Source organism: Castanea sativa, chromosome 5 (genome assembly GCF_040712315.1).
Source record: "Castanea sativa cultivar Marrone di Chiusa Pesio chromosome 5, ASM4071231v1".
NCBI classification, from domain to species: Eukaryota; Viridiplantae; Streptophyta; class Magnoliopsida; order Fagales; family Fagaceae; genus Castanea; species Castanea sativa.
The window spans coordinates 49657344-49674138 of NC_134017.1; the positions used below are offsets into that span (position 1 = coordinate 49657344).

Here is a 16795-nt window from a genome sequence, read left to right on the forward strand (position 1 = left end):
AAAGCAAGTGTCCGTGGATCTACTAAGTCGTCCCAATTTTCAATGGTCTGGGAATACACGATGGCCGCCTCAACGCGCTCCTTGTACCTGCTTTTCAGCTTTGGCCTCCTTTTAACTGCACAGGAATGAGAAAAGTTAGTGACGGTAACATCAGGCACCCAAGAAAAAAAAAAACAAGAGAGGAGACTGACGCACCTATAGCCGGGGTTCCCCACCGACGAAGCAACCTGGGGATCTCACCCCAGTCCTGGCTAGAGGGGGTCTCAAAATCGTCCTTAGACACAAACACGAATTTGGACTTCCAGTACCTGAAAGACGAGGGTAAGCCCTTGACGATCCTGGTTCTTCTCTCCCAAGGTACTAACTCATAATACCCGTACTCTTTGGACTCTTTTAAATGATATAAATAGACAAGCTCGTTTACCTTGATCATATCCCCGTTAGCAGCCAACCATATTTCCATACAGTTGACCACTATCCTCTTTGAATTGGGCATAAGCTGCCCAGGGGCAATCCCCAAATAGGCTAAGAGCTCCATCACAAACGGATGGACGGGAAGCCTAAGCCCGCAAGTAAAAGCGGCCTCATAGAAGCACACTTCACCTGGAAAAAACTAACAAGCCCTATCCTCGTCAGTAGGCCGACGAACGCGAACCCGCTTTGGAAACTGAAACCTATCTCTAAACCTACCCACGGCGTCAGAATCTAACCCGCACGGCTCCACAAGGGCATGAAAAGCCCTAACCTCTCTAAAAGTCGACATGGCTGTGTCCCCCTCCGTAGGGTCGCCACTAGACGACAACCCAGTCTCGAGGTCACTAGACCTAACTTCAGACATCGACTGTGGCTCCCTCACCAAACCTTCGAACCAATCAACCGACTCTTGGAGCAATGGAAACAAGTCACCTAAAACAACGCCTAAGCTGCTACCCTCAAAGACAAAACCCCCCAAATTGGGAGAAACGCCTAAAGACCCCCCTAAGCGAGCGAAGATAAAGGAAATCAAAGGACAAGCTTCTCTAACCTTTAAATTACTAACCATGGACTTCCAGGCAAACAGGAAAGTACTAAAATCGCCACAAAAAGAAAATAGGAAAACAAAAAAAACACAGAAAAAACCAAGAAACAGAAACCGAAAGGAAATCAAATATTTGCAAAGAGAAAAAGAAAAAGGAAGAAGAAGAAAAAGCTTACCTCAAAGAAGAGAAGTGAGAAGCGCAGCGACCAAACACGCACCAACTCAGAAAGAAGTGAAGAAATAGATGAAGAAGATGCTCAAAGGGATAAACTGAAATTTGGGAGAAAATGAAAGGTAAAGAAGGAAAAGAGGAGTTTAAAAACCAAAAGGAGGAAAAACCGAAAATTGGCAGGAAACCCAAGGGTCACATGGGCATAGGCCTTCTCCAACCACATCGTGCCACGTGGCCACGACCCACGTAACGCCGCCACTATGCATTCAATGCGGCACAAAATCCCAAAGGTCAAAAAAAAAAAAAGGAGGAAAAACTTTTCGTCTCCTACGGCCGTCAGGAAACTCACCGACGACCATGGAACCCGGGGGGCAGCTGATGGGACTGACGAAGTTGAATACAGACGAGTCCGCCTCTATAGACGAACCTGACCGACCGTCCGCGTCGTTGACGAGAACATTAAGGCCATCCAATGCTGCCAATAATATCCCGGACCGTTACAGGACCAGCTGGACGAACCAGCGGGACACATTAAAACCCATTACTCCGCCAAAGACGTTACCAGGGGAGACATTAATACCCCAACGGCTATAATCTACAAAGGTATATAAAGTCCTCACAACACCAATACAAGGTAGACACAGCATCACAACATATACTAAGTTATTTTTGATATTTTGACTGTTGCCTTCTTTCACAGTGACTTTGGCATCGGAGGTGTTGTGGCAGGCACCACACCGGTGACCACTCAATAAGTTCTTGAATCCATAGGTTCGTCAGAGTATAACCAGGAACCGTCTGGACGAATCCCAGAGAAACCGACAAGATTTTGCTTCATCAAAAACTAAACAAGAAAATAGACACAAAGTCTAATCTAGAAGCAAAAAATAAACAAGAGAAAAAGAAAAAAAAATGCAAACCTACTAAACACAACTGGGATCAATCTTGATAAACAAGATCATCCAAGAGGACTTCTTCAACTTCTGGAAAAATGGTTTCAAACATTGGCTATTAACTTTAAACATATCACCATCTTTAGTATTCTCAATCTCAATAGCACCATGGAAATAAACAGTGCAAATTATGAATGGACCAGTCCTTCGAGATCGTAACTTGCCTGGGAAGAGATGCAAACAAGAATTATAAAGAAAAAATTTCTGACTAGGTTCAAATGATTTTCTCAAGATGTTTTTATCATGAACCCTTTTCATTCAATCCTTATATGATTTGGCACAATTTTATGCGTCATTGCGAATTTCCTCTAACTCATTAATTTGGAGTTTCCTTTCAGCACCTGCTTTGTCAAGATCAAAATTGAATTGCTTAATAGCCCAATAAGCTCTATGCTCTAACTCAACAGGAAGGTCACAAGCCTTACCATACACAATTTGATAGGGAGACATTCCAATGGGAGTCTTAAATGCTATACAGTATGCCTACAATGCATCATTGAGTCTTAAAAACTAATCTTTTAGAGTAGGATTAATTGTTTTCTCCAATATTCTCTTGATTTCCCTATTAGATATCTCTACTTGACCACTTGTCTGTGGGTGGTAAAGTGTTGCAACCTTATGAGTGATACCATATTTCTTCATTAGTTGCTCAAAAACTCTATTGCAAAAGTGCTTTCCTCCATCACTAATAATGGCACGTGGTGTACCAAACCATGCAAACACATTCTCTCTCAAAAACTTGACTATAACCTTGTGATCATTAGTTCTACATGCAATGGCCTCAACCCACTTAGAAACATAATCAACAGCAACAAGGATGTATAAGTTACCAAAAGAATTAAGAAAAGGACCCATGAAATACTCATAGGGTTCAATGGCATCATATTTCTCAACAATCAAATACCTCAACAATCAAACATCAAATACCTCAACAATCAAAATAGGGTTCAATGGCATCATATTTCTCTTTCCTATACTCCCCAACTTTTGGCATCTCTCACAGGCAGAACAATATGCATGGGAATCACGAAAAATGGAAGGCCAATAGAATACTCATTGCAAAATCTTAGCAACGGTCTTTCTTGAACTAAAGTGGCCTCCACAAGCATGATCATGACAAAAGGATATAACATTTTGTTGGTCACTCTCAGATATGCATCTCTTAATTATTTGATCATAACAGTACTTAAACAAGTATGGATCATCCCAAAAGAAATGCTTAACCACAGCCAGAAATTTAGACCTGTCTTGTTTAGTCCAATGCGAAGGCATTTGATTAGTGACAAGATAGTTTGCAATATCAGCATACCAAGGTCTCTGGGATACATGCAGCAACTGCTCATCAGGGGAAGATTCAAGAATAGGTAAACTTTCATCAGTGTGCTCAACGATTAACCTAGATAGATGATCATTTACTACATTTTCAGTTTCCTTCTTGTCCTGAATCTCAAGATGAAATTCTTGTAACAATAAAATCCATCGGATAAGTCGAGCTTTAGCATCTTTTTTGGAGAAAAGATACTTCAGTGCAGCATGATTCGAATAAATTAAGACCTTAGGCCCCAACAAATAGGACCTAAATTTATCCAAGGCAAAAACAATTGCAAACAACTCCTTTTCTATTGTAAAGTAGTTCATTTGAGCATCATTTAGAGTCTTACTAGCATAATAAATCACATGGGGAACCTTTCCAACCCACTGTCCTAAAACAGCACCAATTGCATAATCAGAGGCATCACACATAATCTCAAAAGGCACTCTCCAATTAGGTGGTTGAATGATAGGTGCAGAAGTCAATTCAATTTTTAGTCTCTTAAATGCATGGAGACACTCATCATCATATACAAACGGGGCATCTTTGGCAAGTGAGTTGCATAAGGGCCTTGAGATTTTACTAAAATCCTTGATGAACCTTTGATAGAATCCTGCATGACCCACATGATCTGATTTCCTTAACAGATTGAGGAGGTGGAAGGTTAGAAATCAAATCTATTTTGGCCTTATTAACCTCAATACCACTTTCTCATATGACATGCCCAAGAACAATTCCCTTTCTCACCATAAAATGACATTTCTCCCAATTAAGAACAAAATTTTTCTCCTTACACCGCACTAACACCAAAGATAGGTGATGAAAACATTCTTCAAAAGAGGACCCAAATACTGAAAAGTCATCCATAAATACCTTCAAAAATCGTCCCACCATATCAGGAAAAAAAATACTAATCATGCAACTTTGAAATGTACCAAAAGCATTACATAAACCAAATGGCATGCGATGGTAGGCAAATGTCCCAAAGGGGCAGGTGAAGGTAGTCTTTTCTTGATCTTATGGTGCAATGGGAATTTGATTATATCCAGAATATCCATTAAGAAAACAATAATAAGCATGACCAGCTAACCTTTCCAACATTTGGTCTATAAAAGGAAGAGAAAAGTGATCTTTTCTTGTCATGGCATTTAACTTATGATAATCAATGCATACTTTCCATCCCGTTTGCACACGAGTTGGGACTAATGGATCATCCTCATTCTTGACAACTGTTATGCCAGGTTTCTTTGGTACAACTTGAACTAGACTCACCCAATTACTATCAGAAATTGGGTAAATAATACTCACATCCAAAAGCTTCAAAACTTCAGCTCTCACTACCTCTCACATAATAAGGTTTAGACGTCTCTACGGTTCACGTGAAGTTTTAGCATTCTCTTCCAAGTGAATTCTATGCATAACCACAGGTGGACTAATACCTTTGATATCAGCAATTGACCAATTCATAGCTTCCTTATGCTCTTGAAGTACACTTATCAATTGGTGTTCCCTAAGGTCATCCAAATCTGAAGCTATAATGACAGGTAAGGTCTTGGAAGAACCTAAAAAGTCATACTTAAGTGTGTCAAGTAATGGATTCAACTCCAACTTTGGTGGTTCCTCAGCAGATGAGGGTGGGGATGAAGAACGTGGAAGAGGGATCACTTTTGGTTGCCAACTATCAGTACTTAAGAGAGGAACAGAATCTAACAATGCATTGACTTCTTCAATTGAGTGTTCAATATCAAAATTGCAACCAAAAAGATTTAGGCAAGCCTTTAGAGGATCCTCATAACTCGATTGTAGGAAAGTATCATGGACTAGACTCTCAATCATGTCAACCTCATAGATTTCCTCATTGTCTAGCACTTGTTTACTTATGTGGAAGATATTAAGCTCAACGGTCATATTCCCAAAAGAAATCTTCATTACACCACTCCAACAATTGATCAAAGCATTGGATGTGGCTAAGAAAGGGCGACCCAAAATGACATGGATTTGTGTACTGGCATTTAGAGCAGGCTCAGTGTCTAACACAACAAAATCAATAGGAAAATAGAATGCATCCACCTTGATTAGCACATCCTCAACAATACCACTAGGGATTTTCACAGACCTATCAGCTAATTGAAGTGTCATGGTTGTTGGTTTTAACTCCCCCAAATCTAGCTGTAAGTATACTGAATATGGCAATAAGTTCACACTTGCCCTCAAATCTAGCAAAGCTCGCTCAATGAGATGATCGCCAATCTTGCATGAAATTGTAGGCGATCGTGGATCCTTACATTTCACTGGATATTTATTCTAAAAAATTAAACTGACTTGCTCGGTTAAAAATGGCTTTTTAGGGACATTGGTCTTTCTCTTCATTGTCACAAGATCTTTTAGAAACTTGGCATAAGTAGGAACTTGCTGAATTGCATCAAGAAATGGAATGTTTATTTGCACCTACTTAAAAACCACTAAAATGTCTCCAAATTGTGCACTTTTTGAGGACTGATTAACCTTTGAGGAAATGGAGCTTTAGGAACAAACCTCTTATCAAGGGGAGAACTAAGATCCTGAATTGGAATGGTGAGTGGGTTGTCCTTCTTTTATCCATGATCATCATGTGAACTATGAGTTCCTTATTCCTTTAACACAATATTTTCATCATCCTCCACTTCTGGCATTTTCACTTGATTATCAACTTGCTTACTAGACCTAAGGGTAGTAATAGACTGAACATGTTCTTGTCCATGAGTAGAACTAGAAGAACCATCGATGGCATGCTGTCCTTTTAGGTTAGGTATAGGTTGACTAGGAAACTTTTCTTTTTCCTTCTCTCCAACTTGGGTTGCTAAATGACCAACTTGATTTTCCAACTTTGAAATAGCTTGAGTATTCAAACGGGTGGAACTTTTCATCTCTTTAATGGCTTGGCTAGTTGGTTGCATGAAAGTTTTGAGAGACTCCTCCAAAGATGATAGTTGTCTTGGTGGTGCTACAAACTAAGGAGTTGATTGAGGAATGGGAGGATATGCTTGAGTAGGTGGATGAAATTGACTTTGTTGATGCACTTGTTGTCCACCTACATTTGTGGGAGGCTGATTTTGCCTCCATGAGAAATTAGGATGGTTCTTCCAGTTTGGATTGTATGTCTCTGAAAATGGACTAGCAAATGGTTTTCCATAATTATTTAGTGCATTTGCTTGCTCAGTATAAAAATCAGGGTACCCAACTGCGAAATGACACATTTGTGTTGTATGCATAGGACTTGCACAAATAGAGCATGTTTCACTTTGAACTTGATTGACAGAATTCATCCCTCTACCTAAAACTAAAGCTTCAACCTTACGAGTGAGATTGTCCAACCTAGCTTTTATGTCTAAATCTTCACTGACTTCATACAATCCTCCTTTCTTAATTGCAAGGGTAGATCTCTCTTTATGGTTGGAAAAATCCCATTGTTGTGAACTTTCAGAAAAATTCTCAAGAAATTTGTATGCGTCATCATCTACAAGACTCAAAAATCCACCACCATTCATGAACTCAATCATGTTACGATTTTTTTGAGTCAAGCCATTATAAAAAAATTGCACTAGTCTCCATGTTTCAAAACCACGGTGAGGACACTTTAAGATCAAGTCCTTAAATCTCTCCTAACTCTTATAAAATTTCTCTTGTTCATCCTGATAAAAATCTGCAATTTCTCTCCTCAAAGCATTGGTCTTGGCCATTGGGAAAAATTTAGAGAGGAATTTTGTGACCAGCAGTTCCCATGAAGTGATAGGTATAGGTGACAAAGAATTAAGCCATGCTTTTGCCTTATCCTTTAAGGAAAAAGGGAATAAACGCAAGCGAACAGAGTCATCAGTGAAATTCTGGAACTTAAAAGTAGCACAAATCTCAAGAAAATCATTCACATGCATATAAGGATCTTCTCTATCCAATCCATGAAAAGTAGAAAGAAGATGGATTATTTGTGGCTTCAACTCAAAATATGCAATAGTGGTCGCAAGCAATACTATGCAAGATGGAGGGTTGGTGGTTATAGGTGAGAACAACTCCCTAAGAGTTTTTGAATCATCTCCTATTTCTCCCATTGTGGATGAATAATCAAAACTAACAAGATGATTTTCCTTATCACGTATCCAAGTTCTCATACACCAAGCACAAAGAATTTTTTTTCTATTTAAAAATAAATAAATTTTAACTACAACTAGTAGAAGGAAAAATTCAATTAAGACCTAATTTATTTTCCTAACCAAGTCCTCGGTAATGGCACCAAAAACTTGTTGTGAAATTTTAAAGTACTCGCAAATGTATGAACCGTATCGAAGTATAGTTTGACAAAAACGAGGTAGAACCCACAGGGACTTGAATGAACATAGGAAAATTAATCAAATCTTAACCAAATTAATCCTAATCTAGTTTAATAAAAATTGGTTGTTTGCAATTAAATATACTAAGAAAATAATTAAAATTAAGCAAATGGTTGAACTAAGCAAAAGATATAAAGTAATAAAAATATGTAAACAATCAAGGGAAATGAATTAAAGGTTTTGGAATCCGCCTTGTAAGTCATATTAGCATATATTTATGATTATTAATTTTTCCCAACTCACTGCACGATAATCTAGAAATCAATCTTGCTATCATGGAATCAAAAGCATGTTTTTTTTCACTTCTTAAGTATAAAATCAAATCATCAATTGTATCCGTAGCTAAACAAATCACAAGATATATCCAATTCGAAAAATCAAATCATAAATTGTATTCATTGACAAACAAATCACGAGCGATATCCAATTTTATAATCAATAATTAATAAACCAAGTATTCAACTAATTAAGATAAATCCTAAATCATGAGAAAAACATGATTGAACTCATATCTAGAATCTCATCGTGGTTAATTGATATGAAGCAAGAACAATTTAAATCATTAAAGAACAACTATTGTGGGAAAAATCAAATCACATTAATATTACTGATAATCCTTAACAAGGTTTCATCCTTAACCCTAATTAATATAAATTTAGCTACTCATAGTAATTGAAAGAAAACACAAAAATAAAATACTAAACATTAAACTAGACAAATAAATAAAACTAACTGTCATGGAAGAAAACAAAAGAGATAGCCACAGCCGCAAGTCTCTATATGTTCAGCCCTCAGCCCTCCTCTTAAACAAACTAACCTAAAGCATTATATAAGAGAAATCACTCCTAATACAATTCGGACTAGCCTCCCTTTCTGTTGCGTTATTTTGCTCATTTATAATCACATAACACATGCGGCTGACCTAAGGCTTTTCTTTACAAAGACCAAAACCGAAGTGGCCCAATAGAAATTCCTTGTTTGTTTCTTGTATGTCGGTGAAGTTATAGGGAATTGTTGGACTAGAGAAAGTCCACAAACCTGCAAACTTCTTGTCTTTACTTTTCCTTATCTGACAGTTCACGCCTTCCAGCCTTGCAAATTACAATTCTCTACAAGTTGGCTTCTTGAATCAATTGGCCCCACCTTGTTGTTTCAGCATAGTCAATTACACTTCACTTGCTCTGCTTCTTCTTCATTTTTCTTGTCTTCCACTAACTCTTGTAAACAGCAAAGCTTTTATAACCTTTAAAACAAAGATAGATTATAATTAGTCACAAATTAATCTTAAAAATGAGGTAAAATATGCAAATATGCGGGTACTTATTATATAAATTCCATGCACATTAATAACATTATATTCTTGTATACTATCTTTATATATAATGTAATAAGATAATATCTAAGAAATCAAAGAGAAGAAAAAAGATAACAACTTAAAAACATAACTTAATCACATCAACTCAAAGTAGGATTTCAAATAATACAAAAATTATCAATTTAAAGTAGAAATACAAGAAAAATAATAAAAGTCCAAAAAAAATTTGAAAGACAAAAGTAATCTTATGTGTGTGGGAAGGAAAACTATGTATAGAATGAAATTGAGAATTGTAAATTTATAGTAAGAGGGGGAATAAGAAAAGCAAAAAATAAAAGAAGATAAAGGGATTAAAGAAAAGTGATATTAAGATAGATAGCAGTGAAAAGATGAAAAGATAAAAGTGAAGGGAAAAGTTGGTGAAAGTATAGCATTAAGTTGGGAAATTAATAAGAGGAAAAAAAAAAAGAGTTAAAAAGAAGAAGAAGAGAGAGAACGTTGGAAATGGGTGGATAATGTGGTTACTGATGTGGCTCAACAGGAGCATAATAAGAATAAATGCTACACTTTAACTTTTAAATATATATAAATATAGATGGGGTTAGTATTTATTGGGTTAGAACTCGAGTTTATTAAACTCGAGTTCCACACTGTTTATTTATTTATTAATTCACGTCAGACAACTACTAATTGGAACCAAAGTTTGCTAAACTCGATTTTGGGTTGGAACTCGAGTTTAGCAAACTCGAGTTTCGAAAACAGTCTACATAACTAAATAACTTCAAACACATGCTATTCACCTAATTTTTTTTTTTTTTTAAAGATACTATTCAGCAAATTTTGCCGTGGGTGGGGGGTTCCCTTTAACCCAAGGACAAGGGGCACGCTAAAAATTGACTCCGCGGTGGAAAAACTTTGGCTAATCACATCCACCTTAACCAATTACAATATACATTTAACTACTTTAATACCCAAACTCGGTTACAGAAGAGGAAGAAATAAGGAGGCTTCCTCCCTCACCAGTCAACACACAAACAGGAGAGGACCCGGCAGAGAAAGCAAAGCTAAAGAAAGAATTTTGAGGCATCCATTAATCTCCAAGATGACTTGACTTGTGGACTTTTAAATTATGATATTTAACCTCAATTAATCTCTCTTTCTTTCCCACATGTCGGTGCTCTTTGTCTTATGATCCATTTGTCGTCCTTTTCCACAACGCGGTTACTACTTTTTTTTGCTACACATTAGAAAAGAAATGAAAAATAGAATTCTGGTTTTCTCTGCATGAGCACGGGCTTTCCAAGACTATGAAAAATATATATCTTTACAACTTTAATTACAACTGCAATGCATATTCAGAAAAAAAAAAAAAAAAAAAAAATACAACTCTAATCCACATGGAGGTTCGTCGGCAACGTACACATATATATGCATGATTTATTTATCTTGTCAATTTTCTCTGTCTTATTTATTGATTTTTTTTTTTGGCATTCAATTTAATTATTATATATATAATTTTTTTTTGTTAGTTTAACACTTTAATTTATTCTTAAAAATATTTTTGCACATCCTGACTTAAATCTTCCACATCTTATAAGTATTTCCGATTATAAGAATAAAGAGTAAGTATTTGTGAATCACAAGTGTCACTCTTTATTATAAATTTATATTATATATGTGTAAGTGTGTTTAATATTGACTATGTGCATTACTTTTTGTTATAATATTATTTGTGTGAATTATGACATGTGTGGATGTGTATGTATAGTATAAATATAATATAACTTTATATAATTTAGTAATTAGGAAACAGAGAGTGTTTGTTACATGTGTGTATATTGTTATCATATAATAACTTTTTCTTATAAAGTTATTAAAATTCAAGAAAAAATCTGTAAATTTAGTGATTGTTCGAGCATTTGATTGGTTAAGTAGACACGTAGTATATAATTTTATGTATGAATGAGTGTAGTCGTGTGTGTCAATAATTAATACATTTTTTAATAACCCTCTTAAACAAAATTTCTGAAGCCGCCTCTATTTCAGTTATTTTAATTGATAAAATTTATTGTTGTCGAACAATTAAAAGATCTAAATTCCATCTACACCTTGTTTTAGGGTTTGAACTCTACTTAACACCAAAAATTAAATAGTGTATTAACCTGATAATAAATAGTAATCATGATAGAGTGAAAGTAATAGATTGAATTTTTATCATATTTAAAAAAAATTAAAAATACCTTTAGAAAAGTCAACATTAAATCAAAAAATGAATTCAAACCCAAAAAAGAAGGAATGAATATATCACTGTACCACGCCACCATTATTATCTCTATTAATATTTATAATTAGAATATAATTTTTTTTTGTATTTCTTAAAGTAATTAAATTAGCTAATTGAAAATGATTTAACAATAAAATAAATTAATATCATTAATGTAAAAATTGAGAAATTTAAATTTGTCCATCAAATTTGGTCCCACTAACACAACCTCAAAAAATATATATATATATTCTCAACAACAAAAAATTAAAAAGCTTTAACTTGAAAATGTTATTTTCTTTTTATAAAAATAAAAATGACGTGTTTGAAGAAACTAAATATTGTTATTTTTATTATTATAAGAGCATTCTTATCAAGATGGGTAAATCCTATAATTGCTAAAATTTAACATATAAAATGCTATAAATATTAAAAAGCATGCTCCATCAATACTCTCAAATCTTATTTATTTTGCAATCCAGCTACAGTGGACTGCTATGTCTAGCAGCCCACTGTAGCAAGATTGTAAAACAAAAAATCATTTTATATTCTTTCTTTTCTTCTTTCTCCAGACTTTCTTTTCTCTCTCCGTCTCTGCTTCTTGCTCCCATTTCTCTGCTCTCTCGCTCCCTCCGCTTGACGTCTCTGCCTCCCTCTCCGACGAAACCCAGGTCGAAGCATCAAGCCAAGCCGATCTCTATCGAAGTGGTTTTTTTTTTTTTTTTTTTTTTAAAGTTTGTGATTTGATGTTAGATTCAGTAGTGGTTGTGTGGGTTATGGATTTGGCATTTTGGGTTGTGGTCTGATGTGCTCCGGCGATTTTGTGGGTCTGGGTTTGTGGATCTAAATTTGTGGATCATCGATGTGACCGGCGTGGATCGTCGAGTTGACCGGCGTGGATTGTCGACTTGATCGGTCTCATCGGCGTGGGTCATCGAGAGGGAGAGAGGGAGAGACAGCGAGATCGAGAGGGAGAGAGGGAGACTATGAGACCAGAGAAAGAGAGGATGAAGAAAATAAAAACAAAAAAGGAATAAAAAATTATAAAGAAATAATATTTAAATGAAGTTGTAAAAAAAATAGAAGTTTTGATGTTTGGTATATTGTAAAATGAAGTGTTAAAATTGAAAAAGTAGTGTTTTAAGATGGTAAATGCTAAATTTTTTACAATGCTTGATAAGAATGCTCTAACTAGCTTCTAGTTTAAAGTTGATATCACATATGTTTAAAGTTAGTCTTAATGGTGGGTTAGAATTGAATCTCATCAAAGAACCTAGACCATTTCGCATATGTCGAACAGCTAGTCTTGATTGCACGTCTCATAAGCATTGTATATGCATAATGATATATTTGGGTAGCAAAATAGTAGATGGATAGCAGCCACAAAAGGAGAAGGAAACAAATTACTAGGTGTAGCACTAGCGGGGGAACTTCAAATGGTATTAAGAGTATGTTTAGATACTACTTATTTTATTAAAAATTGAAAAAAAAAATAATAATAAAATTATTGTTCACGCATGAATTACTGTTTATTTGCCTATTTACATGCGCATCAGCGCTATCCAAACGCTGCCTAAGTATATGTTTGGATTCAGCATTTGCGTCTACACGTTTCCTCTTTTTTTTTTTTTTGGATGCATGCATTTTAGGAAACATAGAGCACTGTTCAATGGGTCTCATGCACTGTTCATAGGACCCACAAATATTTTATTAAAAAAAATTAAAAATAAGTCCCAAGATATATTTCACATATAAAAATTATTTTTAATTATTTTGTTACAGTTCAGTAAAGGTAAGAAGAGAATGCTCAGCGTCTTGTACAAGTTAATTTCATATATATAACTTCAGCTGGCATGAAAAAGCAAAAGTAGTACATGATTGATTTGAAAGCGAGGTCTTTGTCGTCAATGGACGTAAACAACAAATCTTTATAGATTATAAATGTTACAACAATAATATATGAGAGGTGTTACGTCCACAACATTTTTACAATATTTTTACAACAAATCATAGGTGGTTAGTTGTTATTGGTTCAAATTTGAACCTAACACTAAGATTACTTTTTTGCCCCAACAATAACAACCAGTAACATCCTGTCACTTAAGATTTGTTGTAAAAATGTTGTAAAAATGTTGTGAACATATCATTTCTCATAATATATTATTGCCACTCAACTTTACAAAACCGAGTCCCGGCCCCATTCATTCATTCATTCATTAATTCATCAAAAAAAAAAAAAAAAAAGTACCCATTCATTAGTCTCTTTCTGTCAAAAGAAAAGCTGCACCTTCATCCTCTTCATACAAGTCCTGCACACGTACAATACAAACCTCAAGGAACACCAATTAAGTCTTTGAAGTAGAAGATGCCAAGGCAAGCTCAAAATTCAAGAATCAGTTTGACACTCATTAAGCTCCTTCTTCTTCTATGCATGGTAGTAATCGAAGTCAAAGCACAAGTAGGGTATCTTGCTGGTGATGAATGTAAGAAGACTCTTCTTCTTTCATTTTCTCGTTTCTATAGCAGTAAATTGAGGCTATATATACTGTATTAATATTGACGAAAAGGCATGTCTATATAATGCACTAATGGTCTCAAATTAGTGCAAGTTATTTAAGCGCCGGAGCATGATCAGTTTTTTTTTTTTTTTAAAGATAATTTCAACTTATGACGTCCGCTCTTTATAATATCTCTTTATCATTAGACTAATACACCAACCAAGATTCCATCTGTCAGAAATACTGAATTCAATAGTATTGTATTTCACACAGAAATAATATACTTGAGTGTCTTTATATAGGAGGCATATGAGTGCTGTACAAGTAAATATGAGTGCAGTATAAGTAGTACAATATGTGTTATACAAGTAAGTGACCTAGTTGGGCCAAGCCCACAATACTATACGTTAACAGGCCCCCTCAAACTCAAGGTGGATGTGAGACCAGCTTGAGGTTGTCAACCAAATCACGAAGGCGTCCCTTAGGATGGGACTTGGTGAAGATGTCTGCAAGTTGATCTTTGGAGGAGACGGAGAAGAGCTTGAGAGCACATTGAACAAGATGATAACGGATAAAATGACAATCAATCTCAATATGTTTAGTCCGTTCATAGAAGACATCATTGTGAGCAATGTGAATGACACTCTGATTATCACAATAAAGAGGAGTAGCAGAGGATGTAGACACACCTAAGTCTGTAAGAAGCCATCGTAACCAAAGAAGCTCAGATGTGGTATCAGCAAGAGCACGATATTCTGCTTCAGTACTGGAGCAGGTCACAAAGGTTTGTTTCTTACTTCGCCAAGAAATCAAGGAAGAGCCAAGAAGAAAACAATAGTCAGTGGTGGACCTACGATCAGTGGGATCTCTTGCCCAATCAGCATCAGAGAATGCACGGAGTACAAGAGGAGATTGAACTGAGTAGAAAAGGCCATGGAAGAGAGTGCCCTTCAAGTATCGAAGAATGCGCAGAACAGCAGCATAGTGAGTCGATCGTGGAGCAGACAAATACTGGCTGACCTGATGAACAGCATAGGAAATGACTGGACGAGTAACTGTGAGATAGACTAGGCTGCCAACCAATCATCTATAAAGAGAAGGATTAGACAATGGTTTCCCCCCCGAGGAAGTCAGATGCTCATTAAGCTCAATTGGGGTGTCAACAGTCTTGCTGTCAGTGAGTCCAGCACGAGACAAAAGATCAGAAGCACACTTGGCTTGAGTAATATAAATACCATCTGAGGAACGAGTGATTTCAAGACCCAAGAAATAGCTAAGGTGGCCAAGATCTTTCATCTCAAACTGTTGACTGAGAAAATCCTTGAGTTCTTGTATGCCACTAAGGTCATCACCAGTTATGATCATATCATCCACATAGAGGAGAAGTAGAATGGTGCCTTTATCAGTACGACGAAGAAATAAGGCAGCATCATAAGGACTGGCAGTGTAACCCAAGCGAAAGATAGTAGAGCTAAATTTTGCAAACCAAGCTCGAGGAGCTTGTTTAAGACCATACAATGCTCGTCGAAGGTGGCAAACCTTGTTGGAGTCAATGGAGAGACCTAGAGGAGGTTGCATGTAAACTTATTCACTCAAGTCCCCATTAAGGAATGCATTTTTAACATCCATCTGAAAAAGATCCCATTTTCTAGTAGCAGCAACGGCTAGGAGGGCACGAACAGATGAGATGCGAGCAACTGAAGCAAAGGTCTCTTCATAATCAATCCCATACTCCTGTGTAAAACCTTTTGCAACAAGACGAGCCTTATAGCGCTCAATGGACCCATCTGAGCGAGTCTTAATCTTGTAGATCCACTTGCAACCAACCACAGACTGTCCAGGAGGGAGAGTAACTAAGTCCCAAGTATGGTTTTTGGTTAATGCATCAAGTTCCTCTTTCATTGCAATCTGCCATAAAGGGACAGTGGAGGCCTCACGATAGGTTTGAGGCTCGTGGAGTGTAGCAAGTGCAGTGTAACAATGATAATCAAGTAAATGTGTAGGAATGGATCTTACCCGGGTTGAGTGACGAGGTGGAAGGTCTTGTGGAGGATCTTCAGGCGGAGCAGGAGCGGGGGACCCAGGCTCGAGTTGGGGTAGCTCGTCATCAATCTGCTCATCTTCTACCTGTCCAGAAGAGACATTAAAAGAATCTGGTGTTTGAATAGAGAAGTCCAAAGGGGGATCAAGTGGATTTGGAGAAGGAACATGAGACTCCTCTGGAAAGACATCAAGTACAGATGAGGTAGTGAGGGAAGAACGAAAATGAGAAAGTTCAACAAACAAGTGGTGTTCCCAGGAGACAACATTACGAGAAACACGAAGGCGATGAGAGACAGGATCATAACATCGATACCCCTTTTGTGTTTCGCCATAACCAAGGAAACATCAAAGTCTAGATTGAGGCTCAAGTTTGTTGTGCTCATGAGGCTGAAGAAGAACAAAACAAGCAGATCCAAAAGAGCGAATGTGATGATAGTCAGGGGGTGACCCAAAGAGGCGCTCATACGGAGTTTGATTATGGATGACAGTGCTTGGAATGCGGTTGATGGTGTGAACAGCATGAAGAGCAGCTTCACCCCAGAATGGAGGAGGAATCTTGGCAGAAAGAAGAAGAGTACGAACAATGTCAAGAATATGACGAAATTTTTGTTCAGCTCGACCATTTTGCTGAGAGGTACCTGGACAAGTTAGATGATGTACAGTGCCATAGGAGTGTAACAGAGCGTAACAGAGCTTGAAAAGCATATTGAGTGTATTCAAGAGCATTATCAGAACAAAATATTTTGATTCTTTTGGAGAATTGGGTTTCAACCATTTTTGCAAAGTTACTGTATATTGGAAAAATTTCAGAACGAGATTTCATAGGGAATATCCAACTGTAACAAGAATAATCATCG

At 36.5% G+C, this 16795-nt stretch overlaps 2 protein-coding genes across 2 annotated transcripts; both read right to left on the reverse strand.

Annotated features, from left to right (window-relative positions):
• Positions 1-613: 613 nt before the first annotated feature.
• On the reverse strand, positions 614-5594 carry LOC142635342 (uncharacterized). The gene is made up of 9 exons (XM_075809522.1): positions 4828-5594; positions 4546-4734; positions 3805-4094; positions 3247-3603; positions 2723-2955; positions 2485-2626; positions 2125-2307; positions 1195-1288; positions 614-1067 (listed from the first exon to the last, which is right to left on the reverse strand). The coding sequence occupies exons 1-9, from the start codon at positions 5592-5594 to the stop codon at positions 614-616; spliced, it is 2709 nt and encodes a 902-aa protein (XP_075665637.1).
• Positions 5595-7096: 1502 nt separating this feature from the next.
• Positions 7097-7540, reverse strand: LOC142635343 (uncharacterized). The gene has a single exon (XM_075809523.1). It carries the CDS (start codon positions 7538-7540, stop codon positions 7097-7099), a length of 444 nt encoding a protein of 147 aa, XP_075665638.1.
• Between the last annotated feature and the right edge of the window lie 9255 nt (positions 7541-16795).